This window comes from Tauraco erythrolophus, chromosome 13 (assembly GCF_009769465.1).
Source record: "Tauraco erythrolophus isolate bTauEry1 chromosome 13, bTauEry1.pri, whole genome shotgun sequence".
NCBI lineage: Eukaryota > Metazoa > Chordata > Aves > Musophagiformes > Musophagidae > Tauraco > Tauraco erythrolophus.
In genome coordinates, this window is record NC_141477.1 from 19939206 (window position 1) to 19959676 (window position 20471).

Below are 20471 nucleotides of genomic sequence, written 5' to 3' on the forward strand. Positions count from 1 at the left end.
CCTGGTTGTGAAAAGATCTTTACGAAAATAACTATATACTGAACGCAGTATTACCTCTACCAGGCTGATTATCTACAGTTAGTACACTAAGACAATGTTTAGAACTGGTCATAACTTGACACTGTCAGTTTGAAGGAAATGTCAACATCTCAGTCTGGTTCCATTTTAATATTTAAATGACATCACTATGTCCTACAGTGCTTGTCAAGCCAGGTAGTAGGAAGCCACGCAGAAACAGAGAGAAGTTTGAATGAACAGCTTAACAGAATTTTGTCTCCAGCAAACATGTTTGTGTAAAACACTTCTGCAAAAAAAATTCATTTTGTTGAGTCGACACTTTCAAAGAAATGGTGTTTTATCAGGAAATCCCTGAACTTTTCCAATTAGAGTGTTTAACCAGCCAAAGCAGAATTCAGCAAACATTATTAAAAAACACAAGTTGTAATTATTACAATTTCATAGCAAAGAAATGTCAACCAATCTTCAACTAATTATCACAAGAGAGGCACTTTGTACACCCAGTATTGAGTTGAGGGGATTAGTGCCAGACAAAAGTCAATCTAAGATCTCTTGCCAATGCGACATTAGTTTATGCTAGATAACAATTAGATTAAATCATCCAAAGTTCTGACCTCAGGTTACGCTGTTCAGTGCAGGGATGTTGAGGATCTTTCTAACTTGTTTTATCTGCAGTAATTCTACCAAAATCTCTTTGATTGCCCACAGATAATTTACACTACATTTACTATCATCATTTGAACTTCAGAGAAAACCTGTGGAATCTCATGGATCTCTGGGTACACTAGCCTTTAATTCAGATAGCGACTGCATTTTTGAGCAAAATCTCTCCATCTTACTCAATCTCTCCTACTTACACTTACTGTGCTTTGCTTCACAATGCAGTGTAGTCTTGGAGTAAATAAATAGGATTTCTTTTGAGTGAGGCAAAGTCAGGAGATGGGCTCCACGGCATACTTGAAGCACTCCGGTGGGCCTTCACTTCACGAGATCAGACTCAACTTAGTGTAAAGTGTCCACCGCATCCTCAGAACCAACTGCCTCACTCTACAGACATGCTCCTTTCCAACTACATCAGTTGCTAGAAATAACCTCAGAGTGGATTTCATCTGAGACATGCAAGAGGTTCTATAATGCCATTAATTGATGGTATCGTCATATTTTAATGGGCTTTAAAGACCACACGATGCATAAGAAATATGTACGTTACACTTGGCATGATCATATATCACAGGAAAAAATGAAATATAATTGGTGACATCAAGTTGTCCCAAATTACAGCAATTCTAAGCTGTAAAAGCTGCCTGGGACACAGTCTCTGCTGAGCAATTTGTGGAGCCTTAGAAACAATTTCTAAATTTTTTTTTCCTTCAAATTCTCTTTTTGGTGGGGGAGGTGAGGACAGGACTTCGAATGAAAAAATGGAAGATTAGTATCAGCTGAAGAGCTCCAGCACACGTTGATCAAATTTTGAAACAAAGCCTAACATTGTCATAAATTCCACGATAAGTGAACAGCCAACAGGAGAAGGTATACGTGCCACAAGGACTGCGTCTGCTAGTTTATCTTTGTGAGTGTTTGAAAGTAGATGACAGCATATGAAAACAAAAAAGCCAATACTATCATAAATAAATGCAAAATGAGCTGCAGAGATGAAACGGTGCAGGCTGTCTACTATTTAGTGCTTCCTGAAACCCTGCAAATAGGGAAAACGCCCTCCTGGTCACTGCTGACTTATCTGCAGTGCATTTCTTAGCAAGATAGCCACCATTACAGCATGACATTTTCAAAAGGCACGATCCCTGCCCATAAACTCTGCATCAAACAGTGAAAAAGAAGAGCGAAAACAATTTTTTAAACACAATCATTTCTTTTGACAGTCTCGGACATGTTCCAGCTGTAGATCGCTCATCTGTACTGGAACCATACATATTAGAAATTCACCCTTTCAATAGATAGAGATTAGCATCAGAATTTACATTCACTTCCTCACATTATGATTTAATACAGTTGCTTTTTCTGCCTTCCTTCTTGTGCTTCACAGTTTATCATAAAGTGCTTTTTCTACCCATCAGGTGTTGATCTGAAAGAGGACTGTATGTAAGACTCGTAAGCAGAAGTGGGTTCAATAAGTGGAAGTTTGTATTCAGGCTGCCTCCCTTCCCCAAAAGATTGCACGCACCGGGGTACGTTTGGGCACCTCCACCACCACAGCAGGCTTCCTTTTCAAACTGCCTTGTACTAGTTTGATAGGTGGTACCTCAGCTGGCCAGAAGAATGGGAGCAGGGACACAGAGATTTAGAAGCCCACACATTCACGTAGAGACTCCAGCTGTAGGCAGGGGCTCTCATATTGTGTGACGCTACCTGGCGTATTCTTTGCTCAGCATTTTGTTCGATTTCATATTAAAGTCAGTGTAAGTTCTAATGATGCAGTTTAGAGGAACTGAACAACCGTATCCAAAATTCCTGGATTTATAACTGGCCAAAATCATTTTGGTGGGCTTCTCCTGCTATTACATTTACTCTTAAACTGTCACATGACATGTAAGCTTAACTAGGTATCTGCTTGTACACTTCAGTAGTAACAGCCACAAAGTCAGTTTAATCTTTTCATTTGACCCCTGAGAAAACCTCCAGAAAAGGTCCTAAACGGGACCTTCCAGTGAAGGTAACACCTCTCCACTAAGAACTGGATTTCTGTACAAATCACTGGACTTACCCAAGAATCTTTACAAGATAAGAACTGATAAAGAGGGGAGAATGGCTGCAATGTGGCCCAGGAGTTTTGCCATTGAATTACACAGAGCCAGGCTTTTCATCAGCTTATCATTAGATACAAGGACCAATTTTGAATCACTGGCTGAGATGAAGGATGCTTCCATAACAGATTTCTTCTTGTGCACAGTAAATTGGATCACATTAAACTTCACTGAACTGCCTAAAATGGGTACCAGCTAGTATTATGGCTTTTCAAAGTTACTGCAAGCCATTGGGACAACTAACAGAAATTAAATTTTGCTTTTGTAGAAGGATGTTCCTTACCACTCTGCTAGAGCTCCCTAAGTGGCTGCCAGACAAATACTGTACAATTCTTCCTTCTAAAAAAAAAAACACCTCAGTCTATTCCACAAAGAGCTTACTCACTTTATAGAATTACTCTTCTACCAAGCTCCATCTTAAAGATAAGGAGGTAATACTAGTTTTCTTTTTTTCTTTTCTCTTTTTTTCCTTTTTCTTTTTTACCATCTTGCACATTCACTAACAGTGTACAGCAAAACCAACATGGGGACATGGTGGTTCAACATGCCTACATCCTATTTCTAGAAAGATCTTTCACTAATAAGACAATGGGTCTTAGGCAATTTTGACATTTTTATTGCCTAAATAAATTTTTTAAAGTTTCTGGTCAGAAACAAGCTTAACACAGCTCGATCTGATCAGAAGTGTATCCAGGGAGGAGGACATTTAAGGACACTGCCTATATTATTTTCATTGAGCTGTCAGCTTATTGTCATTTTTCTTGTGCTTTTTAGCTATTTCTTTCTTTTAAAAAGAAAGTTTAGCTTTATTCTGATCTAGGTAATTGTGCAAAATTGACAGCTGAAACATTTTTTTAAACAAAATATGGATTAGGGGCATTGGCAAAGTCCCATCTCCCATTTGCCTGTTCTGAACTTAAAGGTTTTGCACCAACGGAGGAGAAGCTAGGCAGGAAGCCAAGGAATTAGCCTCAGGCTGTACAGTCTCCTCTAAGAAACAAGCTGTGCTGTAGGATACATAATCACACCATCCCCTTTCTCAGTTCAGCCAGTCACCTCCTTATCCTCTGGCATGGCAGGACTCCAGTAGCTGCCTGCAGATGTCCAAGAAGGTGTCAGCAGGGCTCAGTATGGCTTGATGGAAGTAGTGTTGTAAAAGGGAAAGATTACCACTTCTAGCAGACAGTTTACTCCATAGACAGGTCTCAGTAGGATGGAACACGTGTTTAAAGGACTGCAAATGCCTACTGATACAGGTCACATAAGAAACAAGCTAAAAGCCAAATGAGTTCTCAGGTCAGCAATGAAAACAGCCTAAAATCTTTGTGACATCTTAACAAAAGAGATGCCAAGAGCTCAAACTGCAAGGTCAACAGTGTTGTGGCCAGTTCAAACAATCAAGTTGAACTCCGGGAATGTAAAGAGACAGAAGAATGATGCTCATTGCTATCTAAAGGTCAAAGCGTTTACAGGATATTGTGTTCCAGAACCAAACTAGGTCTGTCCCTTACTGTATCTAACCACAAAAGGTGTTGAGCAACTGGCTTTAGCTCATATTCTAGGTTATGTTGAGAACCTCCTTGCGAAGCTGTTCTGCATATCTGTTTAGACATGTTTTCACCCTGCCACATGATGATTTGAAAGAATTTTTGTACTTCCAGAGTAAACACATCATCAGTTATCAATTAAGAATTCATGCTCAAGTCTATCTGCAATTAGGGAAACATTTAAGCCCATGCTGATGATCATTTCTAAAAAGCAACATTTTCCTAAGTTCGGTCCTAGAAAGTGATGCCTTGAATTTACCCATACTGTGTCACTGAAAGACCCAGGAAAAAGAATCAGGATTGCTAGTGTTTAAATAAGATTTAACTTCTTTTGTTTTCCCTCAGAGGATGACTCTTCAATATGATTTCAGCAAGAATAACTGCTTTATTAAACAACACAACTAGTTTTAATTCCCTTCTTCTCAAGGCCTTCCAAGTTAATTCTTCAAGTACCTACAGTGCAGCTCTTTCCTCCTTCCATTTCTGTAAGGAAAATCTCCAAGATTCATTTAGATATGTGCTAAAATACTTTAGAGACCTTAAGAGAAAACATTAGGTAGATGGTGTCTGGACAAAAATTAACACTGTAATTGAAGGCAGAGCGAGGTCAGCAGCTCTGCATTACCCTAAGATAGGAAACAACCAGCTGCATTAAGATAAAAGTTGCAACCCTTTCATACAATCAAAAGAAATTAAAGATTTGTACAGAAAACTGCTTAAATATTTGGTTGCTTCAAATGCAGACTTCAGAGAGACTGGCTTTAGCTAAACAAAAGTCTTTCTCAAAGGGAAATGCTTAGATTCATTCAGAGTTTTGACCCTTCACAAACAAATACCAGAAGCCTCAAAAACACTTCCACAAACAAATAGAAGCTATTATCGTAAGGACTGGGCAAAATCTGTACTGGAAGCCCATATTACTTTGATTTTCCTTTTTAATTGTTGTAATCTACTTAAAAACCGTCTGACTTTTTTGAATTAGGGCTCAGATCACATAAAGAAATGAGATTCCATTGAAGACTCATTGCAAAGCTAGCAATTTGTAAACCTTTAGAGCAGCTTTTGAAACCTTGCCCAGGGACATCTGAAATGCAGCTGGTCTTCATCACTTCTCTTGTTTCATGAGGTCATTAGATTGAGAATTACACATATTAACTCAGGTTCTATTTATTTATTTCTTTATAAAAAGATTGATAAGAGACACAAGGACTAGTTGTATTACTGAAAACAAACTTACCCGTGCACCCTTTTCTGGAAAACATTTGCATCCAGCGCTGCAATCACGGCCCCCACATGGCCCACTGTAAGACTTCTTTCCACCCTATTAAAAAAAAAAAAAAAGAAAGAAGAAAATTGAATTTCATACCTATTTGTCAGCTTCTTTAATCAAAATGCTTTGTTTCAGCACTTTTCACCTGCGTTACATTTGTCATCCGAATCTGCTAGGAAATAAATGGAAAAATATAGTTATGTTTTAACTTGTCCATAATTGGGTCATTTTCAGAATCACTAAACAGACAGAAAAAGTTGGTTTAAAAATCCTTCGAGGACAAGTAAATTTACACAAGTTGGTGCTACTCTGCAAGGTGATGAGTGCCTTCCAGAGTTACCAAAACCCATAAAACTCCATGATGTTCCGAGATCCTCAGGACTCTATTAGACTAGGACCGCTATCACTAATTAGAACTTGTGCCTCAGCCATCCCAGCACACCCCTGTATCTCTACATCAACGGGAACCACCAAGACAAATTTAACTTTGTAATCCTTGTATATTTCTAAGAGTGAGAGCTGCACCCCCTGAGCCACAACAACAGAGAAACTCATGGATGAGAGAAGGTGGCATTTTTAACCAGAGTAGACGTGCAAGGAAGACAATAGAAAACCACCGTGGATTTGGATGCAATCTGAAAACATATTCTGAATTTGCTGCACTAGCATTAGTTATTTCAAGGATAATTATAATATTTATGTAAATCTTAAGTCCTTATATCTCAAACTTAACTCCCAGCCAGTACAGACTGTGACAGCACATGAAAGTCAACTACATTAGTTTAGAGAGTTTAACCCAGTCCCTCCCACACTCAACCAAGCTTGAAATACAGAGCTGTCAAAAGCCCTGCAACACTGCTGACAGCACCGTAACAGTCCTGGAAAAAAAATTTCAATTTAGCTTTGTAATTTAAGAACAACCCCCTCTAAGGAAACTGTCTTTCACTGTCAAGTGTGCTCAGGAACAGTCCCGAGGTTTTGGAACTCTGAATGGACTAAACGTTTAAGCTCCTCATATCAAGGTGACCAAAGTAAGTGCTGAAACAAGTTCAGACTGGAATTGAACATTTCCTTACTAAAAGCATTCACAGAACATATTTTTAAAGTCTTTAAAATTTCCTGACATCTGTCAGTAAAGAAACATGAGAAACGAAAGACAATTCATGCCAGTTTCTCATGTACTTTTGAACTTCTTTTCATCAGCTTTCTCAAAAGAAAGTAACTAATCTGACATAATTTGATAATTTTCTGCTAAAGATAAATAAAAAAACCTCTATACACCCCGATGTTAGCACTGTTTTGCTAAATTAAGCACTTTGGTTTTTAAGGCAGTGTAGAACAGAACAGATACTAACAAAAAGCCTTAAATCCAACCTCCCGTACTTCCCGAGCCTGAAGGGAACACTATCTTTTGCTGCAAAACAGTCATAACAACCTTCAGGCAACCCTAAAAGGCATCGAGTATAAAAACCCAAGCAAACAGTACTTTTGCAGACTTTTTGGCACTTTTGTTCAGATGAAACCCTGTTAGATACGGGGCTTTTGGACTCCTCCTTAACATCCTATGGTAGGATCTAACACAATTCTTGGGCAGAACGGAGAAAGAGTGATACATCACAAGGGAGGCACCATAACAGGAGGCAGCTCTGCCCCTAAGGCAGCAGGAAATACAGGAAAGCTTAATGCAGTAAAGGAAAAACCAAAAAACCAAACAAAGAAGAGGAGAAAAATTGCATCTAGAGGTTATATCATAGACTATGAGAGTATCTCCAAGCTGTCTGCTCAGACAAGGAGTCACCAGCACGAACTTCAGCCTGCAATGTACATGGCCAAAGGCTCAGCAGATAAAAACTGGTCTCTGTCCTAACAGACACACTGCGGAGAGGTCACTTCTGACCACAAGTGTTATTAAGACTTCAGGATCTGGTTCTAAGAAGTCTTAAGAGTGAAGCACAGCAAGACATACCTTATACCAAGATTAGATGCCTATTTTACAACGGAAGTTTGGACTCATTGCTAGCCAATGTATACCTCCACTCCTCACACTTAACCTTACATTTACACTCTTAGCAGATAGCTTTGTGCCTCCAGGGAATCAGACTATGCCTTCCCAGACATCTATTCAACCTTCAATTCTTCAAAGTTTTCAACATCCAATAAATTTTTTCTCCAGACTATTTTTTGTTCCAACAGTCACTTGGAAGAGCCTTTAGCTCCTGTGGTTCTGTTAATTCTGCTTTCCTCCTAAAAGTGAGTAATGGCAAAGAAACTTGATTTCATCACAGGTCTGGATTCCGCTAAGGTCACTGCCTTGCACCAGTTGCTGTCTCACAACACTGAAGCTCACCTTGTTAGAAATTCCCCATCTCTGGTGGCAATCAAGTCCTTCTCAGTGGCAGAGGACAAGACAAAAAACAAGGATTCTTTTCATCCCTGCAGCTTGTGCTGCTCCCCACAGCGCTATGGTTTGCAAATATGGTTCTAGTCAAAATCCCACTGAAGTCAAAAGAAATCTTTCCGTTGTATCTAGTGGAAGCTGGATCAAACTCTCACTGAGGTTTATTAAAAACTGAAAATATGTCCCTAGTTTGTGTAAAATTGTGTTCACGGTGTATTTCTAGGTTCCTTTTCGCAGCGTGAGGAGTCATTTTGCTCACTTGCGAATGAAAGCATTTGGAAAGGAAGCAAATCAAAGCCAGTTGGCTCCAAACCAGGTGTTACATGTCCTAAGTATTTTATTTAGGGGAAGTGGCTGACATCAGACACTCCAAGGCTACTTAAATAGCAAACAGCCATGTGAATAATATTTATGAATACAAGTCTAAAGGCTGCATATAAGATTCTAGAGCACAGTGTTCTCTTCTGAAAAGGTTTAATACATTTTTCCAGTCAAATGTAGGACTGCATAGATCATCCGAGCACTTATAGATTGTAATTGGAACATGTAAGCGTGGGCCCTTCATACGTGTTCTGTGTATGTATTCACGGAAGAGATTTTTCCAACTGCTCTGGGATATATTTCAGATTGATGAATACAGCTCCTCAGAAACAATAAGAATTAAAGAAGTAAGAGCATTAGTCATAGTGGTAAGCGCCATCACTATAACAGAAATTAATTAAACTATTTTAATTTCATTGGCTAGAAGTAGACCAAGGTTTTAAAAACAGAAAACAAACATCAAATAGTAGCACTGTTAAAAATACACTCTTTGAGATTTAAATAGATGTAATACAAACTGAGCAACATAGATACTGATTTTAACTGAGTTATTTCAGGCTTACATAAGAATCACTAGCACTTCAATGAAGGAAAAACACTTTATTTAACGAGTATTGATACGAGTGAGAAACTATTTTTAAAAGACATTCAAAATGAGTCAGTGTAAAAACAATTTTCCTCTCCTGTTTCCGGTGTACCTCCATCAAGCATTTAGGCACCAGCTGATTCATTCAGATGGAGTGCCATTCCAGTCTTTCCATTGACTTCAGCTTGCTCTGGAGCAGAGCCAGAGAGAGTAAATGAACCCAACAGCTGTGATACCCTAAGAGGTGTCCCAGACTCACGTTCATTCCAGCTTCTCTAGAGCAACACACGGGACCACAGAATAGCTGCAAATGATCTTGAAGGCCTTGCCTGCAAATCCAAAGGAAATTGTACTTGCAGCACTGGCAGGAGTAAACCAACTAACACAGGACTTCAGAGGGAGATTTCCAGGAAACACAGCTCAGATGCATGAGCTGGGGCCAAATTTTGCCACAAAACTTCTGCTCTGTATCACAGGGTCAGCTGCAGAAGACTTGAAATCTATTGGCTGAAGACAACGATTTCAATCAGCTAGGAGGGTGAACCACAACTCAGCAGAGGGATGTAATGAGGGCACGTTCTGGGAAAGGACAGCAGAAAGGTTAAAACGAGCATCTTTAACAAGAGGAAGCTGAAATATCAGTGGTGGTAAAGGAAAAATAAATTGGAAACTTTTAGAAGAGAATGGATTCTAAGGAGTGCCAGCATGCAAAATTGGAGGATGTAAAATACACTGAAAAAAGAGCATGCCTATGATAAAAGAGGAAAAAAAGATGATGACGGAGAAAAGATTATGATAATAAAACAGAAAGTGAAAGAATCTCAGACACTTGCATAGAGATATGGCAGGGATGAATTTTTTTTTCCTCAAGACTTATTTCCAGTAACTTCCCAACGCCAGTTAAGGACTGCTCCAGTCCAGAGCAAAATCCTAACAAGAAACTGAATAATCAAAAGATGGAAATGGAACATAATAAAAACTTCTGGAATCTTCAAATGGACATATTTCGTATAGTTCAGGATCCTATTATCTGTTCATCACTAAAAAAGAAATTATATTTACAGGAGCCAACATTCACATACCTTTATAAAATTTCACAGCGAAAAAACGAGTGAAACAGTATCTCTGTTTACTTCACGAGCTACCTAACACTGCTGTGTTAACCTTACTCTTTTCAGCCTTCATGGCTGTTAGGAATTAAGTTCATTATCCCATTTTTGTCTATTATTCTTTTAGTTTGTTGTATTACAGAATTTAGAGACCAATTCTGAAAACACTCATCCACATGTTCAACTGCTCCCTCTGAAATCAGCAGATTCTACTTGGCTATGCATGTGTTAATACGCAGTTGCCTTACTGACACGAAAGAATTTCTTCAAGGCTAAAAATCCTTGAGAAAAAAAGCTAAGGCAGGAACCACAGCAACCTCTGCACTCAGAAATGGCAGTGTGACCCATCAAAGATGGCATAACATGATGCAGCAAACGGATTCAGTAATTCTTCCTAACACATGAGGTGTCACGGAGCAGAAATAAACCCACAGTCTTACCAGTTAGATAGTACGAAAACAGTTGCTGGGATTCGCTTGGCAGTGAAATACTGAACAGGTGAGAATAAAATTAATCATGTCAGCAAAACATCAGATAAAATTACAATACAAACACATTTTCCCCATGAAGAATTATCAAGTGCCTGAACTTACTTCAACTTTTTTCTTAGTGAGGTTCCCCAAACCTTAACTTGCCCTATCTGCTCACGTGGGGTTTTTTTAACAGCATTAAGAGCCAGGTCAAGCCCAGGAACTAATAATAGGATTTTTATTTCAAATTGAGGGGTAGGTAATCAATGGGAAGCAGCAGATGAAGAGAAAATCCTGAGTAACTAACAAACAGAAGGATGATACAAGCAAACTCTGAGCAAACTGCCTCACCTGACGTGTGCCAAGAACTCATCTTTTTCAGGCCACATCGTCATACTGCCCCAAAGCTGTACATCCATCCAAGAGAAAAAGTGACTACAGAGATATTAATGACATGGTACAAGCATAAGTAAAATTTTAGTGGAATACAGTGCACAGTTTTTGGCACTTACTTTGAAGAAAGATGAACTCTGCACAGACACAGAGTTTGAAAATCTCTCTGATTATAAATGTGTGATTTAAGAGCCTTCCTGCTACAGAGCATCATTATTTGGGCCAGCAAAATGAAGACCTGGAGGTGATGCAATGGCCACCTATACATTCATCAGAAAGGTAAATGCCAGAGAAGTGAACAGACTTTATTTAAACAATGTTCTGGATACCACTCTTTTGCTCAGGAGCATTTTACACCTCTGACTGTCAGTAACTGAGAAGGTATGCCAACAGGAAGATCTCTTTGTGGTAAGAGTATACAAATGAGCACTATGGCTGGCTGTCAGGGATGGAACACTGGGTTGTCTTACACTAATTAGTTAGAGGAAAGGACAATGCTAGCACAAGAGCAAGTATGTATAAGCTTCCACAAATATATGCAGAAGAAATTAAGTTTTTAAGCAGAGGACAGCATCCTTCCAGCTATAAAGGCAAGCGACTTAATTTTGATGAACTCATAATCTCTTTTCAGTGCAGATTGATACAACACAGTGGCCAGTCACAGTATGAGGCAGGACTCAGTGATTCCCACTTTTCCTTTGTAGTTAAAGCATTTCATGCCAAAGCATCACCTTCCCGTTGAGTCTAGTTCCAGCCTTTAGCACCAAAAGTGTCTACAAGGCAAAGCAGTGAAAAGAAAAAATTGACCTCATGAAATAAAAATTGTGGAAACTGTCCTCAAGGTCTCCACTTCCTACACTTAGAAATTTCTCCTATGACTTGCTACATTAACATCTGCTGTAAAATTGTGACAAGCCTGGAAAAGCATTTTTCACTGACTCTTAACAGGATTAAAGTGTAAAAAGCACACATTCAAAAGTAAGTATTTAAAGTCTACGGACTCTAACTCATAAACGACATGTAAAGTCAGACTTTAAGCCCTTCTCTTGTCCCAAGTACCATGTTATTCTTCTTACAGTCCCATGGAAATAACTGGCCTCCAAACACTACAGCAATAAGAATGTCACATAGTGGTTATTCCATGTTAACAGATTTGAATCTGGCTCTGAACAGCTCTGTCTCCTGATATTTTCCAGTTTTCTTGATAGGATTACACAAACGTGCAGGTCCTTTTTCCTGAATAGTCTATCAGTCAAAGAACATGTAGTTAAACCCAGACAGTTTATTTACAGCTTACATGAGCAAAGACACAACACAAAGCCACAAGCTTATCTTTTACCACACAAAAGGTCTTTCAAATGGAGCTATTAAATCTGAATTTGTAGCTAAGATACTAATTCATTTTAGGGTTCACTGACTTCTTCGGTTAACCAATGTCCTCAAACATTTTCATTCGTTTCACAGAGCTCGCAAACATCGTAAAAGGCAGCTGAGGCTAAATGATAGTTACGAACAGAAACCCATCCTCCTCCAATTCAAATGACACGAGGTTACGAGACTTGGAGGAAATCCTGGCCTAGAGAAACTATAGTGGCAAATTCTGACTCGAAGCAAATTCCATCCCATACCTACTCCCGGCTTTCAGTCCTGCCAGTGAGACAGGAGCGCTGTTGCATCAAAGATTAGATTTAAACCAAAACAAAACAGATGTTAAAGGTCAATTCTTCCACTTTACACACACAGCAAAAATTAACTGATGTCTTTCAATCTATAGAAGGGTTGCCTGACTCGTATTTTTTGAGGACACAGGTGTTTCTTCTTCATTGCATGGAATTTGGAGCTAGAGTTTGCAGACTTTTTATTCACTTTAGTAATTTTAACTCATATTAATAACGTCATCAATTTCTTTGAAGGGAAGCATTCTCCCAGTAAAGGATTTCCAGAGTACAAATTTGCCTATGACAGCTGCAAATACACTATTTATTATATTTGGGGCATACAAATGGCCACAGACGTCATTATACCTGTTAGTAGGTTAGAAAATTCCCAAGCAGAGGAGGAGTGATTACTTGGTCTGAAAACATGAGTAATAAAATTCCAAATAGCTCCATGTAGTTTTGAAAATCAAAAGCTTTATCTTTGCAGCTACATAGAAGGAATGTTTCTTCCGTCACGTCTGCCAAGGTCTCTGGTACTGGCTGGAAAGTCAGCAGCAGCCTCATCTATGCTTCAACCTGGTCTCCCCAGCATAACTGTATATTCCAGCAACCACCTGAGCGGCCAGTGCTCTGAACCATCCACTTTATAATTGTGATAAGCATCAATCGATTTTAAAAATGCTCAGTATTACAACACACTGTACACTACCCTAATTTCTTTAAAGACTTTATGCACTCTGAGCAAGTTTCCTGATCTTTAGGATCCTGCCAAGAGATTCTTGTTCTTCTAAAGCAACAACCCCATAGCCGGATCCTATTTAGACCATTTGTAATCTTTAATACACAATACAAATCTCTTTCTTCTGTTGGCTGAAATTCTCAATGTACTTCTTAACAGCTTAAATTTAGCCAGGCATAAAGAAAGTGTATGTGACTGTAGGCACTACCCACATGCAGCCATGAAACTGAACTACTGGTAGCAGGCATGTGCTCCTCTGTTAGGAGTGCTGCAGTGCCCAGGGAAAGAGGTTTTCATTCCCTGCACCCTGTCCAGTGGGAGGGAGTTTTCTTCGTTAACTTCACGATACACCAGTGCATAGGCTGCACAGGGATATCCATTAAATCCATTATCATGCAGACGTGGCAGTGCTAACAACAGGGAAAAGTAGAATTATTGCACCTTGCTGTAGAGAAAAGCGCTGACAGAGCACACACAGTGTCACCTCAGGGAAAAAGAAATGCACAGTCAGTTTGTTGTGTTAGTTTAAAAAGAAACTGCCCATTGGTAGTGTTTATGCATCCAAAAATCAGTCCATTTGAATGGAAACAGGCAACATGAAACCCACATAAAAGTGAACTTTAAGAGCACATTCACATAGTGTTGCAGCACATAACACTGAAGAACACTAACGATATTGGCAAAGAATCTTCTGTCTTTACATTACTTTCTATCAAAGTTGGCTATGTGCCAAAGGAAGAAGGAAAAAATTGCCCTAGTTCAGTAGCCACACAGAGCTATAAGCCATAAAACCTAAAGTAGTGACTCCAAAATCAGAGATAACTGCGTTATTTACACCATTTAGCACAACTATCTACCAAGTCTGTACCTGCCCAACCCTTTGGCTGAAGCCAACACACGCTGCCAACTAGTGCAGAGACTTCTCGTACAGAAGTTGCTGAACAGATTAACATTAAGGACACTAAAACACGTGCTGCTAGGTAGGTGGATGTTACAAAAAAGTATCAGTGATGCTGTAGGAGGCGAGGCTGACGACCAATACATGTTGTGCAGTGTATGTATATGATATATAACACCATGAACCAACCCAAGCGTTTATAAACACCACAAGCAAATCAATTGAAAGTCAGCCTTAAAAAACCAAAATAACTCACAACAGGCCATGCATACTCTTTCATCAAACAACCTGCTTTTAGACAGCTTCTTGATTTATCCTTAAACATCCCTGTGATACATACAAGATTTCACACAGCCTTAAAGGTATGCCTATCACTTGGAAATAAATGTCCATGAACAGCTGCGTTCATTCATCCACAGACTGAAAGGACAACATAATTTAAGCTACTGTTCTGTTTCTGACAGTACCTTGCAAAAAGCTGTGTAATAGATGAAACACGATTTTTTTTTTCCTCCAAACAGCTGAAGTTTCCAGTGCTGTAGCCAGTTTCCGAGTCCAATTACTGATCTCACCCTCTCATATTAACATGGATCTTTTAGAGCCATCTTTAAAGCTGTCTCATCTTTTCTAACTGGTTGCCAAAATGGCAGCACAAAATTCAACAACCATAAAGCATCTGCAGGCAATATAATGTCTCACTTTCAAAAAGAAATCCTGTAGAAGACTCTTCCGCAAATTCACTATGAAACTAACCATTCCCCTGTCTTTCTTCAAAGGGGGAGAAAAAAATCTTGCATTCAGTATATTTTGTAAGTGCATTGCTTTCCAACAACTGAATTTCCAAGCCTCAACACCTATAGAGTTCTGTTCCATGAGAAGCCAACTCATTAAAGACATATTTTTTTTTAACGGTATGAAGTATGGTTTTGAATACAAAAGCTTTTCATTCAACTGCAACAGAAATCAGGAAAATAATAACTTGAGTAACTTTATCCATTTCAAGTAAAATGCTTGTCCAGAGGCTTATAGAACTGAGGTGAATACAACAACTCCTTATATATAATTTTATTACCTTTCTACAGTTTTGTGTTCATTCCAGACACAGCTGGTCAGTGGATAAGCACTGGCCCTGAAAGTGACTCAGCTCCTTCATCCTGTAAACAGTTCTAACAACTAAGAATACTTGAGAAGGAAAATCTTCACCAAAAGCCAAGGGAGTGCTCCTAGTACTTATCAGCAGAACATGCCCCAGAAGGTAAGCTGGAATGCGTCCACTGTGAATCATCCTCCCATTTTATAGACAACACAGACCACCCGCTTTGAAAATATGGCAGCAATTTATTATTTGCATCTTATTTTCAAATGTATTATTCTGTTACAAAACATTTTTTGAAATGAAAGTTCCAGGGCTGACAATCAAACAGTAAGACCCAAGGAAAACATTGGTAGAAACCAGCTGCACTTTTAGTGATGCTCTTCACAAAATGCTGATGAATTAAGAAGTGAGGGAGGGAGCTGCATCTGACCTTCCACTCCAGAGATAACTACTAATCTCTGCCTTTTGGGTTCGAGTCAAAGAAAAAAAAAACAATCTCTGATGATATAACTGCTTACTCCGATGGAGTTACACTAGGGGTCAACACAGCCTTACGTGTGGGAGACAGCTGGTCTGAGGATGCTTGATCTGTCTCCCGGGGAGACAGTGAAGAGTGGGATGACCACAAGGAATTACACAGCTGTGGACAAGAGGAGAGACTCTTAACAGAAGTGGCTTTTGAGTCATTTCTGCACTCAGACAATTTGGTCTGCAGGCTCAGGTGACACAGTCAGCATCAAAACACTGTCTGAAGCAGAGCTGGAAGTTGTAAAATGGGAGCTACAGCCAGTTAACCATCGCTGCGCTTGAACAAACAACACTCGCGCCAACTCCAGGTTCCTTTTCCTTTGCCGTTCTGTTTGCATCCTTCAAGGTATTGTCAAAGATGTACAACTTGTGTACCCATCCTTTCCTGAAGGCATCACCAATCCTGCGCAAAATAATGCTGTTGGTTTCCATTATTTTCATGCCAGTTTCTTCTGCTAAATTCTCTCCTAAACAAAGTAAATCAACGAGTGGCAAAAGAAATAGCTAAAATTCCCCTAGTTCTGCTTTGTTTCAACTTTGTGCACATACAGTACACACATCAGCAGTATCCTGAATCTCTTTATTAAATTTTAATTCATTTCCCTAATGACCTTCCCAAAGGCAAGGCTCTACATTGCTATCCACTGTTAAACATATCTTTAATGAAAAAGCATTGAAAGACTCAATTCCACAACGCGTTAACATCCATGCTTGACTCCGATGACTTCAACGAGACCGAAGAACACAGATGAATGCCTCACTAAACAGAAATCAACCTCGGTACCTGCTGGCTTTGCTCAGTGAGGGCCTCACAAATGGTCCTCAGGATACCTACCTGAGCATAGAGCAATCCTGCAAAAAAATAAGAGTATTTGTTACCTCTCTCACACAAAAAGAGGAGAGCCTCCTGGATGTGCCTCAGCCCCCACAAAGGTTGTCCTCTGCCCTTCCCTGTTAGGGATGGCTCTGAACATAACATGGAAAACAAAACCAAATTGCACTATTCCCTCTTCAGGAATAGTCAACTTGAGAAAGATGAAAATACCTTTACTAGCATAACAGAAGCAGTGTTACTGCAAAACACAGGAGGGAAGCGTGTGAAACTCACTCTTTTATCTGACACTTATTTTAAATAAATATGCCATGTAGCTTCGAGCTGGAATGTGCATTCGTTTTCTGTGATTAGCCCAAAGGACAAAATAAGCTGTTTGGAATATTCCAGATTCCTTCCTTGTCAGGATTAAAAAAAAGAGGTTGCCCTCAGCACTGAATACTGAAGTGTGCACATTTCCATAGACACTGAAAATACCTAGACAGCTACTTTTCTCCACAGCAAAGTGACAAAAATAATCCTGATTTAGCCATAGCCATTTTTATGCCGTTAGTATTTCCAGAATACATACACAGAAAACCTCCTGAATCCCTCCCCATGACATGATACATGATCGAAATGCCTAGGACTACTTCAACAACCACGTTATTTTGACAAATAATTCTTATTATACAAAAATCCATATTTTCGGGAGGGAATGCAAGCACTCCTGTTAATAACTTCAGTAGAGATTCCAAATCTGCAGTCTCACACAATGCCCTGCACTCAAATTCCTTGTCACATTATCAATAGACACTGATTAAGAAACTCTGATGTCCCATCCTTAATTACCAGAGGTCTGTGGTTTTGAAAATGAGTGATTAAGAACAGAGACTACTTTAAAAAAACTGTTCCTGTAGTAAGAAATCATTGCTGCTGGGAGTTTGTCATAAATAATGGAAATTATACACAGATAGGTTGGGCATTTCCATTTTATACATAAATGATTAGCTCTGCCTGTTTATCCCAAATTAATGGTTACGGCTGTGGCATCTGCCTGTTCAGGTTACTAATATACCTACCCCAGATTAAATTTCTAAAATAGGATGGCACATGTCAGCTGTAGACAGGGTGGAACCAACTAAGAACCACTCCCATGTGCAGAAGTGGTTTAGTTAGCAAAGTATATGGCCCACAGGCACAAAGTTTACTCAGCTTCTCCAGTTCACTTACGGTATCTGAATCGAGGTCACTCATTCCTCTTTTTGGGACAGAACAGATAAACAACTCAGCCAACTGATATTCTCTCATTTAACTTGTCATCCTATTTTTTAAATAGAAGATCTACATCACAAATTACAAAAGGATCAAAACGCCCCAACAGCTGAAAGTCTATATAATTACAGTCTACCTAAATAAAAACATACGCAGCCAGCTCCTGGAACTGTCAGAAGACTGCCTGTTACAGTACCAACATCATTAACTCTTTAACCTCTATCTCAATAGCTTCACCAGTTTGCTTTCTTTCCCTGTTTAGTCATTAAATCTCTATTCCCCTTGTACTCTGTGATCCTGCAAACATGAGCTGGCTTGTATCTGGATACCTCGTCACTGATACCCCTGGAGGTTTTGTCATTAACTGAAGCAAGAATAGACTAAACCCAATGCAAATAGCACAGTGAGGCATCCCACTGTGTCACGTTCATCAGGTCTTCTAGGAAAGACTTACTACATCAACTCTGCAAAGTACCATTGGGTGTTCTCGGTTAATAAAAATCTTAAAAGAAACTAGGTAAGCACTTTGTGCTCCACCCACAAAATACTTCAAAGTGTAGCATCGTTGAGAAATTACTCTCCTTTGGGGGAAAAAGATGTCTGCTACTCATGTTTGGTTTGGACACTGCACAATGGGTCCTTGTTGTTAACTAATCTTTGGGCACCGCAGTAGTAAGTGTAATTAAAAGAAATTAAGGGTTTTTTAAGTAAGCATCTTTGGAGCTGCTCCTCTATCCTCTATGCTATTTCTAGGATACTATTTCTATTTTCAGGGAGTGGACTTACCAAGTCAGAACATGTTTTTCTTCCAGGAACATACAACTGTTAACTCTTGGCTGCTAACTACTTTGCAATCTTGATTGGTCATTTACCCTTTATCGGAAATATAAGATGCCACCAAGTCAGCTGTACCATCTACAAACGTATTGCGCGAGTGTAAATGGCAGTGAAAAATTATTTCCTTTTTGTTAAAATGAAAAATAATGAATGATGCAAATAGTACATCCTTAAAATTGTATATACTCCTGCATGCACTTCAAATCGAGAAAATAAATTTAAAAGAGTAAAATTGGACATGTTGGTCTTCTGTAGCCCTACAACTGCAAAAAGAAGGTTTCATAAAAAGCCCATCCAAGCAGCAAACGCTGTCTAAATGCCCTGCGAAGTCCAAAGGCTTCCCATTTGTAACAGAAGATAAATCAGCTGGCAATTAAGAATTTTCAATACTATAAAAATATCAGAAATAAAAGAGTAAGCAACAGGTCGAAAAACAAGAAAAATAAATTATGTTAAAAAAAACCAAGAGTATGCATTTGAGACTGATTATATCGCCATGCAAGCAGGCTCACATAACTAAACACAGATTTATTAAAGTAATTCCCTTTCCTAGCCACAGTTGTAGACAGCAAAATGACTTTGATGAGTCCTTCTATCACACTGATGATAATAACCATACGTTTCTAAACACAGCTTACCTATAAGCACATTTATCTTAAAGTCTTCTACAAACACTGTGGTGGTCCTGCAAAACATTTCTCAAACAAGCCATCTTTAGGAGGAGACAGGGAGGGCAAAAATTTTATCTACTGGAAATACTACATTTCAGACATTTTTTTCATTCCATATGGCACAAAGGTTAGGGAAAAAAAAAAATCCTGAAAAAAAAAGTTTTTCAGGATAAAATAAAATAATTTTAACATTCAAAAAGAATTTTAGGCACACCTTTCCTATTCTGCAGCAAACCCCAGGAGCTCAGGTTTCAGGAGCGTGTGAAACAGGCTGGAGGCACAGGCTGCTGAGGGGCTGGGAAGACAGAAAAGCAGCCAGAGACCAGGCAGGTTTTCCGTAGAGAAAACTTCCTTCCCAGCTTCCATCTACATCAACAGGTTCCTTGCAGCCTTTCAAGTTTTACCTGAGTAGCATTCCCAATGAAAAGGAGCTTTTTCAAAACCATGGGGGCAAATAAAACAACTGTCAGTTGGAATGGAGCAGAAGCGAGTAACATCCTGGGCTGTGGATGTAGTTTTCCTGGACCTCAGTAAAGCCTTTGATACAGTTTCTCATAGTGTTCTGGTGGAGAAACTGGTAACTGCTGGCCTGGATAGGCACACCCTCCTTTGGGTTAAAAACTGGCTGGATGGCCGGGCCCAAAGAGTGGTGGTAAATGGGGCTAAATCCGGCTGGAGGCCGGTCACCAGTGGGGTTCCCCAGGGCTCAGTGCTGGGTCCAGTTCTGTTTAACATCTTTATCAATGACCTGGATGAGGGTATTGAATGTACCCTCAGTAAATTTGCGGACGACACCAAGCTGGGAGGCTGTGTTGATCTGCTCGAAGGTAGGGAGGCCCTTCAGAGGGATTTGAACAGACTGGATTGTTGGGCTGAGGCCAATGGCATGAGCTTTAATAAGGCCAAGTGCAGAGTCCTTCACTTGGGGTATAAAAACCCCAAGCATCGCTATAGGCTCGGGGAGGAGTGGCTGGAGAGCTGCCTGGCGGAGAAGGACCTGGGGGTGTTGGTTGACTACCGGCTTGATATGAGCCAGCAGTGTGCCCAGGTGGCCAAAAAGGCCAATGGGATACTGGCATGTATC

General features: G+C 39.6%; 1 protein-coding gene across 1 annotated transcript in view; it reads right to left on the reverse strand.

Moving 5' to 3' along the window:
* COL4A6 (collagen type IV alpha 6 chain) overlaps positions 1-20471 on the reverse strand; it is a 136193-nt gene that overhangs the window by 79933 nt on the left and 35789 nt on the right. The window contains exon 3 of the mRNA XM_086619911.1: positions 5565-5648. Coding sequence (XP_086476037.1) covers positions 5565-5648 — 84 coding nt within the window. The remainder of the gene's footprint in view (positions 1-5564; positions 5649-20471) is intronic.